At 43.0% G+C, this 17682-nt stretch overlaps 2 protein-coding genes across 2 annotated transcripts; both read right to left on the reverse strand.

The window, feature by feature from the left end:
- Window positions 1–4570: 4570 nt before the first annotated feature.
- On the reverse strand, window positions 4571–8874 carry LOC133393150 (uncharacterized). Its single transcript, XM_061656607.1, has 4 exons — window positions 8553–8874; window positions 6613–7292; window positions 5206–6528; window positions 4571–4645 (listed from the first exon to the last, which is right to left on the reverse strand). The coding sequence occupies exons 1-4, from the start codon at window positions 8872–8874 to the stop codon at window positions 4571–4573; spliced, it is 2400 nt and encodes a 799-aa protein (XP_061512591.1).
- Window positions 8875–11641: 2767 nt separating this feature from the next.
- LOC1269219 (polyserase-2) lies at window positions 11642–13638 on the reverse strand. Its single transcript, XM_307830.5, has 3 exons — window positions 12818–13638; window positions 12332–12749; window positions 11642–12254 (listed from the first exon to the last, which is right to left on the reverse strand). Exons 1-3 carry the CDS (start codon window positions 13602–13604, stop codon window positions 11657–11659), a joined length of 1803 nt encoding a protein of 600 aa, XP_307830.5. The 5' UTR covers window positions 13605–13638; the 3' UTR covers window positions 11642–11656.
- Between the last annotated feature and the right edge of the window lie 4044 nt (window positions 13639–17682).

Here is a 17682-nt window from a genome sequence, read left to right on the forward strand (position 1 = left end):
CACATGTCGTTCTTTTTTTCCTCCTTCATTCGTTCTAAAGAGATTTACTGAGCGTCAGATGCAAAACTGAACGGTGAGCAAAAGCGTCATGAGAATTTATATGACACGGCGCTTAAAATGCTAAAAGTGTATCTCAACAAAAGAGTTGTGGCAAAGAAGTAGAAGTATCTCAATTGTTTTTGTATGAATGGTGTGGCCTGAATTCTTCTGGGTGTGTTGCATCGTTATCATCTGGTAAGCCGAGGTTAGATCATTGAGTGCTCAATTATGATTTAGACCTTGGTTAAGGTACAAAAACACTTTTTTGGGTCTATATGAAATCGTTACGTATATGGAACAGATGTAGGGGAAGGTAGGTGAAGACGGAAACTGTGGGTAAGATGGACACTTCTGAAAAATACATGACACAACTAATTATCGAATAATTCAACAATGTAGTAAGCATACTGAAAGTAAAACAACACATTTGACAACATCCCAAGTTGGATTCACGAATCCCGAATCTAATAATATCAAATTATATTTGCTATCTTAAGCTCTGTAATTTTTATTATTGTTGTTCATATTTTTGGAAGTTTTATTGCATGAATGAAATGTCGTGCATAAGCATAATTTGATGTTGTCAAATGTGTTGTTTTACTTTCAGTATGCTTACTACATTGTTGAATTATTCGATAATTAGTTGTGTCATGTATTTTTCAGAAGTGTCCATCTTACCCACAGTTTCCGTCTTCACCTACTTTCCCCTACATCTGTTCCATATACGTAACGATATTTTCTAACGTAACGAAGCAAAAATCTTTAAAGCAAAAAGAACGTGAATGAAGACGAACAAATTTCATCAAACACCTTAAATAAGGGTACTCCGAAGACATACACCATCCAGCAACTAAAGAATGCATTGAAATCTTGCGTTATGCTATTACTCGCTCCATGCTGATTAGGCACTTCACGAAAGCCAATACCTTGCCACAACTTGGACAACTTTAATTAAAAAAACAGAAGAGAATTTGACATCATTCAGGAACAGATGATAGTTTCTATGGGATTACAAAGTTTGCAATGTTTACGATTTCTGTTTACTCTCTAAAATAACATTAATTTAACAATTGTTGCATTTTGCCGTTTTTCATTTTGCTGTACCATAGCATTAAGCCGGAACAAAGAAAGTTCTGGGAACAAAGCGAAATCAGTAGTATTTACAATTTTACAATGTATTTTGTGCTGTTATCAGTAAATACAAGTAACAAAAAAAATATTAAAATGGTTGTCAAAATGTTACGAGGCAAGAAAGTTTCCGAGGATTGATTGTTTGGTAGGGCATGAGTCCGGCATTCTCATAACATGTCCCAGCCATCGTAATCTGCCAGCCTTCTCCACCGTCAGGATGCTCCGTTTGCGTATAGCTCCGCAAGCTCGTTGTTCATCCGTCATGCTCGAACACACCGACAAAGATGGTCCGGAGGTTGCGTCGCTCAAACACGCCCAGCGTTTGCATCCTCCGCTCGAATGGTCCAGGACTCGTGTCCGTAGAGGACGACCGGGGGAATCAATGTTATTAATTTGTTATTGTTATAATTCGACAGTCCACATGTAGTCCCTTTCAGACAATGATAATTTCGAATATCTTAAATTAGTACAATCAGTACAATTAGTACAATGGTTATCCGGAGGAAGCTCCCGGGTCAGATAAACCACGAAGATGAGCGATGATTAATTCTTTGCGGCTCCCCGGAAGAGGCGATGGAACGGCGCGAGGTTCCTGCGGTCTCGAAGTAATTTACATCTCAGCAGTCGGTGAAGTACATACTATGCATGATTCCCCTGCACAATGCGTTTCCGGATTTCGCTGCTGATGTCGTTGTCCAAAATAAGTACGGTCCCAAGATAGCAGAGCTCGAGATTGTTGCCATTAACTAAAACACTGCCTCCCAGTTGGTCTGAGTCTCCGACAAGCTGGTTTTTAGAATTTTAGAATCACTCTGTAGCATTTGAGCATAATTTAAGCTACAGTCAGTCCAAAAAGTATTCGTCTAGCTGAATATTTTAAAGAAAAATGCGAATTATGGCCGCAATGCGTATGGGGTGATAAAAGTAATGATGAGATTTGATAAAGAGACCATCAATACACACCTACTGCTAAAAATGAGCATTAAAATAGTGCAATAACAACTAAATTATTTAAAAAACTAAAAAAAGTCGTTTTATAGGCGCGCAAAAAGTATTCGTCCATCTAGCTTTTTAATTATTTACGCTGGACAAACACTACCTAGACGTGAATTAAATGTATTATTATCAATCTACTGGTGACTTCCTTCTAAAATAATTCATTTCTGTTGTTTCAATTGCACTTCAAGCAGTCAGAGAGGCACTAAAAGCGGGGGAGTTAAATGATTGGAGCATGAAGGCGCAAATCGTATCTTTATCTTATGCATAACCTATCCTACCCATTTTTGAAGGTTACAAAATGTGTGGGAGGCCTCGTTCCTTCATTTGATCGGAGTTTGGCCATTTTTCTGACACTAATTGTGTCACAAACTGCCATGCAAGCAGCCATCCTTGACGGTTAATCTAACGAAAGAAGCGGTTTAATGTCCGAAAAATCAAATTTTACGAAAGAATCAGGGCATTTTGTGATGGCCAATAGGGTCAGGAGAATAGATGGGTCACGTTTGGTTGATGGGTCATGCTGCATTTCATCGTAGCTGGTCATGTAATAGCTTCAATGAGTGAGTTGTTACAAACATGTTTTGTTTGAATAATACCGTACCCAGAAAGTGGCCAAATCTGTTAAGGTCCATCAAATAATTCAGGAATTTGTTTCAAATTAGGCTGTACTAACATATTAAAACATGTTTAAATCGCCAAGATCGTACGGCCGACGTCTACTGTAGCGAAAACAGTCTACTAAGATGCAGCAACAAAATCTCGTGTAACGGTAGCACCATGGTGTCATTTTACCAGGGCACATGGAGGAAAGGTGAGCTAGAAAAATGATTCAAATTGATAGGAGACGAGATGGAGAAATATATTCTTGCAGTTTTTAAGTACTTTGGGTGCCAGTTCTGAGAAATTGTACTAAAAAAATACCACATGTTTCAAGAACAGTCAAGCTGAAGAACATACAGAGCATTGTCATTTGCCCGAAGCACCAAACCAGCTGAAACCAAACTGATGAAAATGAATTAATAGACTCTCAATATGATAGCAGTTGCCATTTTTTTCAATGGAACTTGGCCACATGGCCCGGAAATGCAATCCCTCTACCAGCGAATAATTGGAACAAGTCTTGGAGGATGTATGGGTCAAAACTACGCCTTTTTAAAAGTTCAAATGTGTTCTTGCGTTGTGCAAGCAGTCACCAATAGTCATTGTTTCGTCGCGAATAGTTTTCGGATAAAGTTTCCTTTTCTTTCTTTGGTTTTTGCTGCTAATAATTACCGAAGCCGTTGTAAGAAATTGCTGGTGATGAAGAGAGGGAAAAAGCCTTTTCGCCCTCTATTTATTAATTTATGATCGATAGAGATGTGTACATCAACGGGCGCGGATGTGATCCGATCCGCAGTTCAAATCTGCACGATTCGCGTAGCTGCTCGAACATCCTCCCCACCTTGACGAATGTCAACAAAAAGTTGCTTCCTAGACTACACGTGGTTTTCGCTATCAGTTCTGAGCGGTAAAACGCATATTTTCGTGATCGGTCGCGTAATTATTCCCTTAGCTGTCTTAAGCGTAACGACGCGTACTATCTTGTCTTCACCGGGATGGATTTTAACGATACGCGCGAGAGGCCAACGAGTGGTGGGTAACGATTCGTCCATGAGGATCACTAACCTGCCGGGAAGTATGTTGCTGTTGTTGCTGCCACCACTTGCATAACATTTCTGCATTTCTTGTAGATACTCAGTGGCCCAATGCTTCCAAAAACGCTGAACCAAAAGCTGCCACTTCTGAAGATCATCTAGCGTGCAGGATTTCAGCTGGGTGTAGTCCGGTTCAGGCACGGCGAACATCGATGTGCCAATAAGGAAGTGTGCCGGTGTGAGTGCAGCTAGCTCGTTGGGATCGTCGGACAAAGGCAACAGCGGACGGGAATTCATCGCTGCTTCGATTTGGTGGAGCACAGTGCAGTAGCCTTCGTACGACAGCCGCGTATTGCCCAGGTGACGATAGAGGTGTCGCTTCGCCGTCTTTACTGCTGCTTCCCATAATCCGCCGAAGTGTGGAGCCTTTGGTGGATTGAAATGCCAAGTGATTCCCCGGTCAGCGCATCTAGTAGCCACGGTGTTGCGGTGTTGTTCGTCGTTGAACAGCTCAAAAAGCTCCTTCAGTTCACGTTCTGCGCCTTCGAAGTTTTTCCCATTATCAGAATGGATGTGGGCTGGCAATCCGCGTCGTGATGTGAATCGGCGTAGCGCTGCTAAGAATCCCGCCGTTGTGAGGTCTCCTACGAGTTCCAAGTGCACAGCTTTCGTTGCGAAACACACGAAAACGCACAGATAGCTCTTAGTAGCTGCTGCCTTCCGGTGCGCTGGCTTCAAGTAGAATGGACCGGCGTAATCCACTCCGGTTACAGAAAAAGGTCGGCTCGGTGTGATGCGGGATGGTGGAAGCTGGCCAACCGGCTGCCGGGCGAGTGCGGGATCTTGCCGAATACAGCGGAAGCAGTTTCTTGCAATGCTTTTTTACCAAGCGACGTCCGTCCAGTGGCCAATACAGTTCTCTAATGCGGGATAGCAATAGCCTTCCACTAGCATGTTTCATCTCTTCATGATAATCTTCCGCAAGTAGACGGGTGAATTTGTGGTTCTTCGGTAGAACAGCTGGATGCTTGGACTGATACGGTAGTTGCGACAAGTTCAATCGTCCTCCCACCCGTATTACTTCTTCTGTATCCAGGAATGGGGTAAGTTTTCGTAAAGGAGATTGTTTCATCAATGCTTCTCCCTTTTTTAGCTGCTTGATTTCCGCGGAAAATGCATCTTGCTGGGCTAGTCTGCAAAGCACAATTTTTGCAGCATCCACGTACTTGGGCGTGATCGTCTTGGATGCATTGGTGTGCGGTATCGATCGCTGTGATCGCGCCTTCTGCTTGGTGTTGCGCACAAAACGTATGCAGTATGCAATGATGCGTACCATTCTGGTGAAGGATGAAGAAATGCCAAACCATGGATGAGTTTGTGTACAAACTAAAGCGGCACTCACCTGGCGTGCTTCTAGGTCCGCCTCATCGCTTGGTTCTGGATCTGAGCTGGGCCAATGGGACGAAGGTTGCACAAGCCAATCTGGACCGTTATTCCAAAGCTGATTCTGCGTGAAGTGTGCTGCCGACATGCCTCGGGAAACCAAGTCAGCAGGATTGGATGTGCCAGGAACGTGCCTCCATTGCCTTGGATGAGAGTAGTGTTGCACCTCAGCTACTCGATTTGCCACGAACGTCTTCCAGGAGTTGGGAGGTGACGCAATCCATTTTAGCGTCACTGTTGAGTCGGACCAGAAAAACGATTCGGCGCACACGATCTGCATTGCCTCCTTGACGCGATGATGCAGATGGGCGCCCAGGACAGCTGCGCTTAGTTCAAGCCTCGGCAACGTGACGCGCTTCAGTGGTGCCACTCGAGACTTCGAAGCTAATAGGCTGATGCGGACTTCTCCCGCCGCGCTTTCACAACGAGCGTACACACATGCTCCGTAGGCGGCCTCCGAAGCATCGGTAAATGTGTGAAATTCTACTGTTGCATCTGGTAAGAGAGCGTAACGGTTAGTCCTGTACTCGGATAACGTTTTCCAGTCGCTCTGAATCGCCTTCCATTTTTTACAGATGTGATTAGGAACAGGTTCATCCCAGCCGGATTTGAGTAGCCATAGCTCCTGCATCAGCATCTTAGCACGCACGATCACCGGTGCTATCAATCCGAGCGGATCGTACATTTTGGCAATGCTCGACAAAATAGATCGCTTGGTCGACGTGGCTTCATCAGCCTCAGTGTTGGATTCAAAACACAGCTCATCCGATTCAGGCTTCCACGAGATGCCGAGTGCTTTGACCGTCTCGTTGGGTATAAAATGCAGCGATGAGTGTGTGCCGATATACTCGGTGCTTAAGCCGGAGAGTACGCTCAGATTGTTTGAGGTCCACTTGCGCAACTCAAACCCACCTTTGGCAAGTAGCGCTGATAACTCCTTACGCAGCTGAACAGCTTCGCGAACGTTATTGGCACCACCAATGAAGTCGTCCACGTAAAAGTTTCGTTTCAGGGCTGCAGATGCAAGCGCATATTCAGTCCCTTCATCATCTGCTAGTTGGATAAGTGTGCGTGTAGCCAGAAACGAGGAAGGTGCTAGTCCATATGTAACGGTGTTGAGCTCATATACTTGGATCGGAGCTTGTGGCGAGAATCGAAAGAATATGCGCACCAATCGACGATCCTCAGAATGCAGCAATATTTGTCGGTACATTTTCGCTATATCTCCCACAAGTGCTATTTGGTAGGTGCGGAATCGCAACACAATATCAAGCAGCTCGTCCTGCACGATTGGACCAACACATAGAATGTCATTCAAGGAATAACCAGTGCTTGTTTTTGCAGATCCGTCAAACACGACCCTTACTTTCGTGGTGGTACTGGAGGCTTTAAATACGGGATGGTGCGGTAGGTAGTACGCCTGTTCATCCCCACTATCTTTGTTCATGAGCGACATGTGCCCCAGCTCCAAATACTCCTTCATGAAGGCATGATAGTCTTCCTTGAGCTGTGGGTTGCGTTCTAGCCTCCTCTCCAGCAGCTCGAAGCGTCTCAAAGCGGTAGTTTTAGACAGGCCAAGCTTTTCCGTGAAGTCGGTCTGTTTGGGCAATCGTACAATATATCGACCCGACTCGTCGCGCTGAGTGGTTTCTTTATACAACGTTTCGCATCGCCGCTCATCAGGTGAGTACGAATCATTGACGCTTAACCCTTCCAGCTTCCAAAAGCGTTCGAGAGACTCCTCCAGGGATGCCATGCAGACGATTGTGGACGCGGCGGTGCAATCGGTCGGAGATGCAGGATTCTGAGGAGAGGTGGGACCAATCATGACCCACCCAAACACGCTGTTCAGCATAGTTGGAAGGTTCGGAGCAAGCTCGTGCGATTTTACGTTCGTAAAGAAGGAAGCGTAATGACGGGCACCAAGGATGAGATCAATCGGGGCTGATTTATCGAACTGCGGGTCAGCCAAAACAAATTCCGAAGGAATGTTCCAGCCGCGAGTGGAAACATCATGCGCCGGCAGATCAGCGATCACCTTGTCTACTATCAGAAAATCGACATCCAAGTCAAAGTGTTCAACACGTGAAGCAATTTGAGCTCGAACCGACCTCCACACCGTTCTGGTGGATAGTCCTGCTCCTTTGAGGGTTATGTTAACCGTGCTACTTTTCAAAGCCAACCTCTGAGCAAGGCGATTGCTCATCAAATTGGGCTGTGATGCGCTGTCTAAGAGTGCACGCACAGGATGCAGGATGCCGTGTGCATCGGTTACATTTAGAAGTGCAGTTTGTAATAATATTTGTGAAGGTGATTGTTTTATTGCAGCTGCGTAGCTGCGTTGTATGCTAGCCGTGTGATCATCAGTGGCGTGTGTTGTGTGTGAAGGTTCATCTTGCGCAGCTAGCATTGGAAATGTAGTGGAAGATGTGCTGGGAGTGCTTTCAGTGTGAATCATTGTGTGATGCGCCAAGTTGCAATGACGACACTTGTACTGTGACGAGCAATCGCGGGCACGGTGATTGTCGCGCAGACAATTCAAACACAAGCGGGCATCAAGTACCTTACGGTACCGCTGGGCAGGATTCATGGCATTAAATCGCTGGCATTTTGTGATGGTGTGCGGCATATTGCACAACGGGCATTTATTAACATCGCGGTCAGTGGTAGCAAAACTAGCAGTGCGCGGAAAAATGGTGCGTCTTGGTGGTATCGGTGCTTCTATAGGTGATGGTTCGGGTTTGTTTACTAATAGCGTCTCGAGTACGCGCATACGGCGGTGCAAAAAGGCAATCAACGAATCGTAGCTCGGATTGTCATTGGTCGAAGCAAATTCTTCCCAATCGCGTAATGTGTTAGAGGGCAATTTTGTGCAAAGTAAATGCTCTAATATGCTGCTCCAGCCGTCAGTTTTCTCTCCCAAGTGATTTAGGGTTTTTTTGTGACGCTCGAACTCGTCCACTAACTGGTGCAGGGTTGTCGCACTTTCCCTCTTCGCTGGAGTGATGCCGAACATCGCTTGTAAGTGGCGTTTTTTCAGTAAATATTCATTCGAATATCGCTCAGCGAGTGTTTTCCAAGCTAATTCATAGCTGGAGGCGCTTATTGTAATGGCCTCGATCACTTGCGCTGCTTCACCTTTTAGGGCTGCGCGTAGATAATGGAATTTTTGTATTGGCGGCAAATCAACATTATCGTGAATCAAACACTCAAAGGTATCCCTAAAGGTCAGCCATTGCATATAATCGCCGTCAAACTCCGGCAGAGCGATGGTGGGCAGTTTTATGCCTTGTAGCGGGTTCCTACCGGCTCCTTGCTGCGACACTTCGCTGCGCGGAATTTCTCTATATTTCGCTTTCAATGCCGATTGAACGCGAATCAAGCGCCGTTCAAAATCCTCCCTAAGGGCGGCATTGTGTGTCATCTCTTCAGCAGTGGTTGCACTGTCCTCCAGCTGCTGTTGAAGACTCTCCAAATCCTTGCATATTTGGTCAAATTTGGCCATACGAGTTTCCACCTCGATAGAATCCCTATAGGGCTGGTAGTTTTGAAGAAACTCTTCGTAACGGGCCAAAATGGCAATCAAAATCGTTCGTCTCGACGACAAAATAAGCGGTTGAGCTGGCATCTTACTAAAACTGCGATTATCGTGTGCGCGAGTGTAGTGTAAAGTGCAGTGTAACGGTCGGGTAGTGAAAGGCAAAGGTGTTTAGCACTTTATCGAAAAAATTGCGAATATTCAGGATATCGGCACAATCCTGGTCACGGCACCAATGTTTCGTCGCGAATAGTTTTCGGATAAAGTTTCCTTTTCTTTCTTTGGTTTTTGCTGCTAATAATTACCGAAGCCGTTGTAAGAAATTGCTGGTGATGAAGAGAGGGAAAAAGCCTTTTCGCCCTCTATTTATTAATTTATGATCGATAGAGATGTGTACATCAACGGGCGCGGATGTGATCCGATCCGCAGTTCAAATCTGCACGATTCGCGTAGCTGCTCGAACAGTCATAAAAGCAATAAGAAACAAGATCAGGACATTTTTTGATTCCATAACCTTTGTTTTCTTACGCATATTACGCCAAAAGTCTGATGGACGAATACTTTTTGCGCGCCCATCAAACGACTTTTTTTAGTTTTTTATGTATTTTGGTTGATATAGTACTATATACTATTTACTATGTACTATTTAAAATTTTTTAGCAAAACGTGTGTATTGATGGTCCCTTTATCAAACCCCATGATTACTTTTTCCACCCCATGCCTATTGCGGCCATAATTCCCCTTTTTCTGCAAAATATTCAGCTAGACGAATACTTTTTGGACTGACTGTACATATCTTGGAATAGATTATTTGAGGAGAACGTCTGGAGTGTTAACAGTAAAATATTAGCTTTTAAAATAAAGTTAAAGTAGCGTTGGGTACAAAATGGTGATGATTGTGTAAAATCTAAAACAGTGGCGGATCAAGGGTATCGGGGGCCCTAGGCGTAAAGACGAGTTGAGGCCCTCTGTAAATGGTAATGTTGTTGGGGGGGGGAGGGGGGGGGGGGTTGGTCGCGGAAAACTTAACTTGCTGTTGGGAGGTTGAACAGTAAACTTGAAATGCCGTCGGGGCCCCCTTCGATCATCAGTCGCAGACTCTAAAATTTTTGCTAACGGGGGGGGGGGTACTCTGTCCATACGGCATACTATACAATGGCGATCTACGGGGCCCCTAAATCGGCGGGGCCCCAAGCGACCGCCTAGTCCGCCTACCGTTAGATCTGTCGCTGATCTAAAATGATGATAAAATGTTAATAATCCACTGCGTAGAACGACAGTGTAACATACAACACTCAAGTAATGAGGTGCTAAAATAGAATCTGAAGAAAAGGTTTCTTTTCGTTGAGGTTAAGAGTTACCGGCGATATTTATTGTAAATAGTTAAGGCATCGTTTGAAAGTACCAATAAGCTAAATATTTAATCTATTGATTTGCATCGTCACACTGTTTGAAGCGAGGGATGAGAAAAATGGAGCGTTTGACAATCAGTGGCGGGTTTACAGTGTCGGGAGCCCAAAGCAGAAATAAGATTTGAGGCCCCCTGTACCTGAAACTCTGAGCTGTTAATTGGTTATTTTTTGACGCTAAACAATGTCAAAGTGAAATGTTGCCAGCAACATGCATAAACCACCTGAGCGATATGTTTCCGAGCTACAGTGTTGCGCGCAACAACATTAGACCGCTGCCTAAAATGTGACGGACGGTGATGTCGACGTCACAGAAACTGCATAGTGGTAAAAGGTGCGGATGAGCCGAGTCTGTCCTATCCGAAGTCGTGATAGGAGTCTCTGGTCTTGGTGTGATGGATGGTCTTTCAATGGTGGTGTTGTGGTCTTGATGATTCTCAGGAAGGAACGGCCGCTGCTAACCCAATAACCATTCCAGCTATTGGCGATAATGGTTTTGGTAAGGCGATAGAAATCACGGCGTGGAAGAGTGTTATGGCAGCAGGCCGGGCTATTACGTCCTGCATTGGCTACTCGATTTGCTATTTCGTTTCCCTGAACACCTGTGTGACCAGGAATCCAACAGAATGTGATTTGGGACTAATGAACCACGGGGCCCCCACATAAGCGGGCCCCTCCCCCGAATTCTTTGCTTACCGTTAAACTCACCACTGTTGCTAATACCGGTTTTGCCCAAGCATTCCAACCTGTCCAACGTGTTTCAGCGTCACCCGATCGATAATATCTGAACAAACAGAACATAATTTGGTGTTGTAAACCACGGACGAGTTGATTAAAAAGACGACCTTGAAGCTGAGGAAGAGACGAAACAACTTGTAAGCCATGTTTTGTTACTATGATCGGTATGATCATTGGCCGAGTCAACTTATGTAGCAACAAACAGTATGTTAGCACAAAGCAGCTCTGCATTGGTCATCAAGCAAACCATTCTAAAACCTCCAACAATATGATGAATCTGATTGGATTGTATATGGATCATGCGTCTATGTGGATACGTCGAAACAGTTCGACGGAAACAACGAATTGGATTGAAGATCGCATTTACATTAATGATTTCTGATGAGGTTTGTAGCACAATATTTCGGTGGAACGGATGAACAATGCTTATGGGACAAAATAATATGTCTTAGGATTATACAGTTTTAGATACTTGATAGTACTAGGAAGGAAGAGATCATTTGTGCAAAGTAAATGGAATTTTATTTAATTGCAAGTCAAATTAAACAGGAGAGTTAAAATCAAATGGGAAATAAACTCACAAAATATATTTCACAGGAGAAAAGCACAATAACCTTTTAAAAGATACCTTCTTGTTTATCTCTTTGTTCTCTCTTTTATTCAAGATTCACTATTCCGTGGTAAGTTTCTATGTTCAATGCAAGAAATAAGCTGGAACGTCCTTTCTATCTACGTATATTATCCAAAATCCAAAGCAAATATTTACTGACGGCAATGTACCTTCCCGGCACATCGCAGTAACCAATACCCACCTGTAAACCGTAAAGTAAGTATCGATTAGACTTTTGATCTATTGCCTGTATCGCCGATCCAGGCTGATAATCATTGCATTGAGGTGATCGGGAACGATTGTTCAAATTTCGAGCACAAATAATTCTACTGTCCATCTGGTCCCACCCTTCGAATCCGTAGTTAGCTTTTTGGTATTCGTCCCAGCACTGTTTGTTATGTACTACGTCCAACAGAGCACGTTGTAGAATTGTCGCGTCAGATCCACTCTCCTTCCAACCCGTCATGATGAAGCGGTTGTACAGACGGTCGCGCTGCTCTGGAGTCACCGGGAGACAGATTGCCTCAATATTTTGTCGTCCGCCAATATCAGCGGGAACGGCTAGCCGGACTAGCGCTAGATCATCTTTGCGGGTAAATTCACTCACGGAAACCGTCTGAACGGCGGAAACACACTTCATATCTTCGTACACGATTTCGCAATCCTTTGTTTTGCTCGTATCGTAATCACCTAGCGTCACAGCCGACAAGTTCCTGTAGTAACAGAGAATAAAACATATGGATTGAGTTTTAAATTATTTACACTGCCTCTGCATGCAACTTATACACACTCTAATTCGTAACAAGCGACCGTGAGAACGTAGTTTCGATTCAGCAATACTCCATTGCAAGGGACATATTCAGTAGTTTGCGGATGTGTCAGTGTTGCCATCCAAGGATACTGGTTTAAGATGGATTTGCGATTCTCATCTAACTCCTCCATATGCTCATTCCGTCCACAGCTCCCTTGGTTGATAAGTCGTATGTTGGGGTGTCCAAGTATCGGATCGTCAATACCACTGATTGGTGTATTATCATACACCCAATCGATGTACTGTGATGCGTCAGTAAATCCGATATATTGTTTTAAATTGCACACTCCAGAATAATCGTTTGTATTGCTAAACGAAACCACTCCCTTGAGATACCAACGATTTTGAAACTGGAAAAACATTCCACCACCGCTGTCTCCATTGCAAACACCAGTTCCTGTAAGTGAAGAATGCAAGCAAATGTTAGCATCTGTTCTACGCTCACAGCCCCACAAAATGTCTTACCATTTTTGTATCCTGCACAGAATGCTTTCGACTGTAGAAATTTTCCAAAAAACGCTCGATCACTCGCCAAACACGTCCACGAATCGACCACCGGCATGCGTGCTTCATTCAGGGTCGTGCCTATCGTATTATCTTCCGAAAGTCCCCATCCAACTACCGTACCCGGTTGGTTGTAAAACCACGGTAAGACAACCCCATCGTCCCGCTTCCAAAGGCACACTGGTTGAATGTAATCATTGAAGATTATTGGAATTTTCACCCGCAGAATGGCGATATCGTTCTCGAACGTTGTTGGACGATATGCCTCATGCAGTATTGCCTCGATCACATCGACCTCTTCGGCATACTCCTCCTCATTGTTCATAAGATTAAACCGGCCCAACCTTAGCTGCATATTGTCGGCCGGAATTTTTCGACGGCTGGTTGCAAGCGTGACGCAGTGTGCAGCCGTCACCACCATATATCGGTGCACAATGCTTCCACCACATGCATACTCAAACCCAGCACTATTGATGCCCCGATGATAGAGCGCCGCATGCCACGGCCAGTCGCCCGGTTGCGTAGAATATCCACCCTTCACTAGCCCTTTACGTTTGACCATCCGTTCCCCACACTCGTTATCATTATAATCGTTGATGTGTAGCTCGTCCTGTGCAAAACTGTAACGCACATTATGTAGTAACAGTATAGAAAATAAACTAGCAAAACAAACATGCCACGGTCCCGTGCCGTGGACCATGATGTGATCTTCTCCGACGCACGTTCCAGTTCGTACTGCCAGTTCCATTCGATCAACAGTTTGGTTGTCGGTTTAATATTTAGTAGGTTAAGAACCTCGGGGAAATCCTACATTAACTTTCGGTGTTGATTCTTAAATAAGGGTAAATCGTAAACAGTCTTACAAACAAAAAACGCTAACATTTTTATTTTTCAAGGCATTTTACATTTGCTTAGGTTCAAATATTGTGTAGCTGAAAATGTGCACAGACTCAGATAATTAATTATTACAAGGTGTACTTCGAGATGTCGGAATGTACGTCAAGAGAACAGGAACAGATACTTTTCGTGCAACCTATTCAAGTTTTTCACCTGTAGCTTCTTCAGAAACTGATGCACTGTTTTGTTTTGTGCTAAACAGGTTTGGGTACATCTTTTACACAAAGGGTTTTTGGCACGATGAACAGCAGCGACCTTGAACCTTTTCTGTGCTGTGTGTGTGTGTGGTGACACAGTGCTACTTGACCCATCACTACGATAGGACGTTACGTCAAATAGAAGGTCTAGGTCTACATAACACTTATGGATGATTTCCTCTACCGGGGTACGGCTCAGATCCTGGACTGGAATAAAACTGATAGCAGTTCCTCGAACGATAAGGGTTTTTGATCAGTCCCAGAACCCATATGGGCTTATTATCACATAATCACGGTACCACGATGCATATTTTTATAATTCTTCTTTTTTTCTAGTTTGACGTAATCGTCTCGTTCCTCTAAACTCTTTTTTTGCTGCTCTCTCCTACCTATTCTTTGCTACGCTCAATCGATTTACCTCATCATTGTTAATGTTAGACATACTTGAGGGGATGTCTGATTAGCAAAGAGTCACCTACATGACTGTGATCTTTGTATATAAGCTATTAAATGGCCAATTGCCAGATTATCTGACGCAGCACATCCAAAAAGACTCGTATATTCGTAACCATAAAACATGCAATGTCACTATTCCTACATTACCATAACAGGTAGTAATCCGCTGTAGCATATCAGCTAAACAGAACTTATTATAAACCACAATATCAACTAGGGTAAATGTACCTATAGTGGTGGTAGTACCAATAGTGGTGCTATTGCGCTAAAATGCGCTTCATACGGCAAATTACATGTAATTGAGTTATTTACGTTAGTGTGCAATGTTCTTTAGCCTTTTGCAAAAGATTTAAAAGTTTAATGAGGCCATTCCGTTACTTAGTGACCGAAATATCCATTATTTTGTGAAATGTGTCAACATTTTTCCAAAATCCTTAGGATTTCATAACGAAACTCATTTTTCTGTTAACGTTCTAAATGACCACATAACCACGCAATTACTAGTTTTGAAACATAACTGTTATGAAATGTTATTGTTTTACTAAAATTATTTGCCTTTTGACCATATTTATGCATTTTTAAGTGTTTTTCACCATAGTGCCATTATAGGTACACAAAACATGCATGTTCCTATAGTGGTTATAGTTGTAAAATCAATAAAAACGAGTCGTTGTAGATTTTTTCGAGGATATTTTTGACATGTCGTACTGTTTTCAATAAAATAAGCAACAGAAATGAGTTTTATGTAGGTAATTTACCAAAAACAGGCCAAAATTCGCTTATATGGCTGAATGAAAAATTGACTTCCAATCAAGCACACTCTTCCGTGTGTAGGTTGACGACAAGTGTGATGCAGTACTTTAGTCAATAGTTTCATCGATCAAATTTATACATTTTTTACGATTAAATTACGCAAAAACCTATATTATGGCAGTAATCCTTGATATTCATACGGAAACAGCTTCGAAACTAAGTTTCATTGATGTTATACACCGTTTTTGATGCATCTTTGTTTACCACCACTATAGGAACACAATACGACGACTATAGGAACCATACCACCATTATAGGTACAACGAAGCAGTCACAAAAATATGCATTTTTTCGTAAATTTGATGTATTTCATGGTAAAAATGGTTGTGATTGCGAAGATAAAACATATTCCAATTGCTATGTGTTAAAATATTCAGAAATTGTCCTTCCTGACACTTTAAATCCATTAAAACACATCGGTATCACTACAAATTGCACCACTATTGGTACATTTACCCTATAAACTCATTGTAACACACTTCGGAAAGCCAAACCACACTATTGCAACACATTCATTATAACACACTCAGCAAATCAGATCACACCATAACAAAGCAACCGGAAGAATTCAGGGCACACCGTTAATAAAAACAATTGTGACACACTTCTTGAAAATACACGAAAGACGCATAATAAGCAAATCAGGCGTTACTGCAGGCAAACTAGGTGAACCGAGAACGCATAGCAAGTAGTGATGGGAATAGTTCCGAAAATTGAGGAACGGAACGAACCTGCCAATCTGGAGAAAAAGAACGGAACGCGGAACGCAGGTTCAAGATGACCTGCGATGGTTACGCTTTTTTCAGTTGCTCACTTTATATATGGTTAACTTGAAAGTATTGAATATTGTGTAATATATTTTTTGTGCAGTAATCACACAGTTTCAATTAAACAAAGCTAAATAATAGTTTACTGAATGTGTAAAACTATTATTCTACTAAAATATAAACGCTTAACTTAAGTTTTGCTGTTTTTGTTTTTACTAAAATTAATCATTATTCCCTTTTTATACTTCTAAATAAAGAAGTAAATCAGAAATTTGATGCAACGCATATGAAATTTTGATGCAAAATCAAAAAGCTTATAAGTTTAATCTGATTTTTAAATTTCGTATGTACGGATGTACGGTGAACTACCGGTGTGAAAGTGTTCGGTAGTGCACTTTAATTGTTCATAAGAATAGCGCTGTTTCACGGGGCGATAAACGGCTTTAAAGAAATTATTGCAGAAGGCTAAACGTGTCATGCACCCTAAATATTTAGTTGCACAAAGAAGATCTCAGGTAATAATTCAAACGAATTCATTGGAGATGCATGCGCAACGAAGCAGCTTAGCACCCAACACATAGCAATTCATTGACTACCACAATACAGTCCAAATAACGCACCTATACTGATAACATCCATATGGCAGAAGAGAGACATTTCATTCATTGCGCTTATCGCTAGTGCAGGATTGTCTCTTTAAATTTTGGCGATTAGCTTCCCACCAATCACAAATCTCTATCCTTCTCTGGCTTCACGGCTCAGGTGTTGTACCGTTATCTCTTGGACTGAGAGAGTATGGCTTGCGCTGTTATCACTCATATAGACAGAATGTGTGTGTGTGTCCATACTAGAAAGAAGCAAAAGAGAAGAGAACGCCGTTCTTTACCGGAACGAAAAGAACGCTGAGAGAAACAGGTTCAGACTTTACCTATTTTCTTTGTACTTACCAAATCGGCCCATCGTATGAATCGTGCGTTCCAGACCGGATCGAAAAGAACGCTGAGAGAAACAGGTTTAAATTGAACCTGGATGATTTGTTTACAGCAAACCGGCTCATCAATGCAAAGAGAGTAGAATGTCGTGCGTTCTAGGCCGGATCGCAAAGAGCACTGAGAGCAACCGGCCCAGCACAGATCACAAAGAACGCTGAGAGCAGCCGGTTCAGATCGGATCGATATGATCGTTGATAACAGCCGGTTCAGGTCGGATCGCAAAGAACGGTGGGAGCAACAGGTTCAGTTTGAACCTGCTTGGGTTAAAAATAAGGATCGCGGTCCGGATGCTTGCATGCTGGAATGGATCGCACCAGGCAGGTTCGGTACGCAACGCGCATCACTAATAGCAAGTCATAAGCTCAACGACGAAAATATCCATTATTTAGCAACAATAGTTGAAACCTTCTTTCGCAATACAGTAAAACCGAAGCATAGGCACACATCGACAAACACCCCACACCATTTCAATTTATAAATTGTTACAAATAACAATAACATTTAATTAGGACAAAAACATATTCCAAAACCAAATGTACGAAACCCATAACATATCTTGAGTATATATAAAACCAATTCCGACCATGGCAAGTCAGATTCGTTCGGATGGCCAAGATAGGACGTTACGCTTCCTGATACTTCGCGTTCCAACTTATTTCAAGAGTTTAGTTATGTCCCCCTACCCAAGGTAAGGCTTCTAAACT

Source organism: Anopheles gambiae, chromosome 3 (assembly GCF_943734735.2).
Source record: "Anopheles gambiae chromosome 3, idAnoGambNW_F1_1, whole genome shotgun sequence".
NCBI classification, from domain to species: Eukaryota; Metazoa; Arthropoda; class Insecta; order Diptera; family Culicidae; genus Anopheles; species Anopheles gambiae.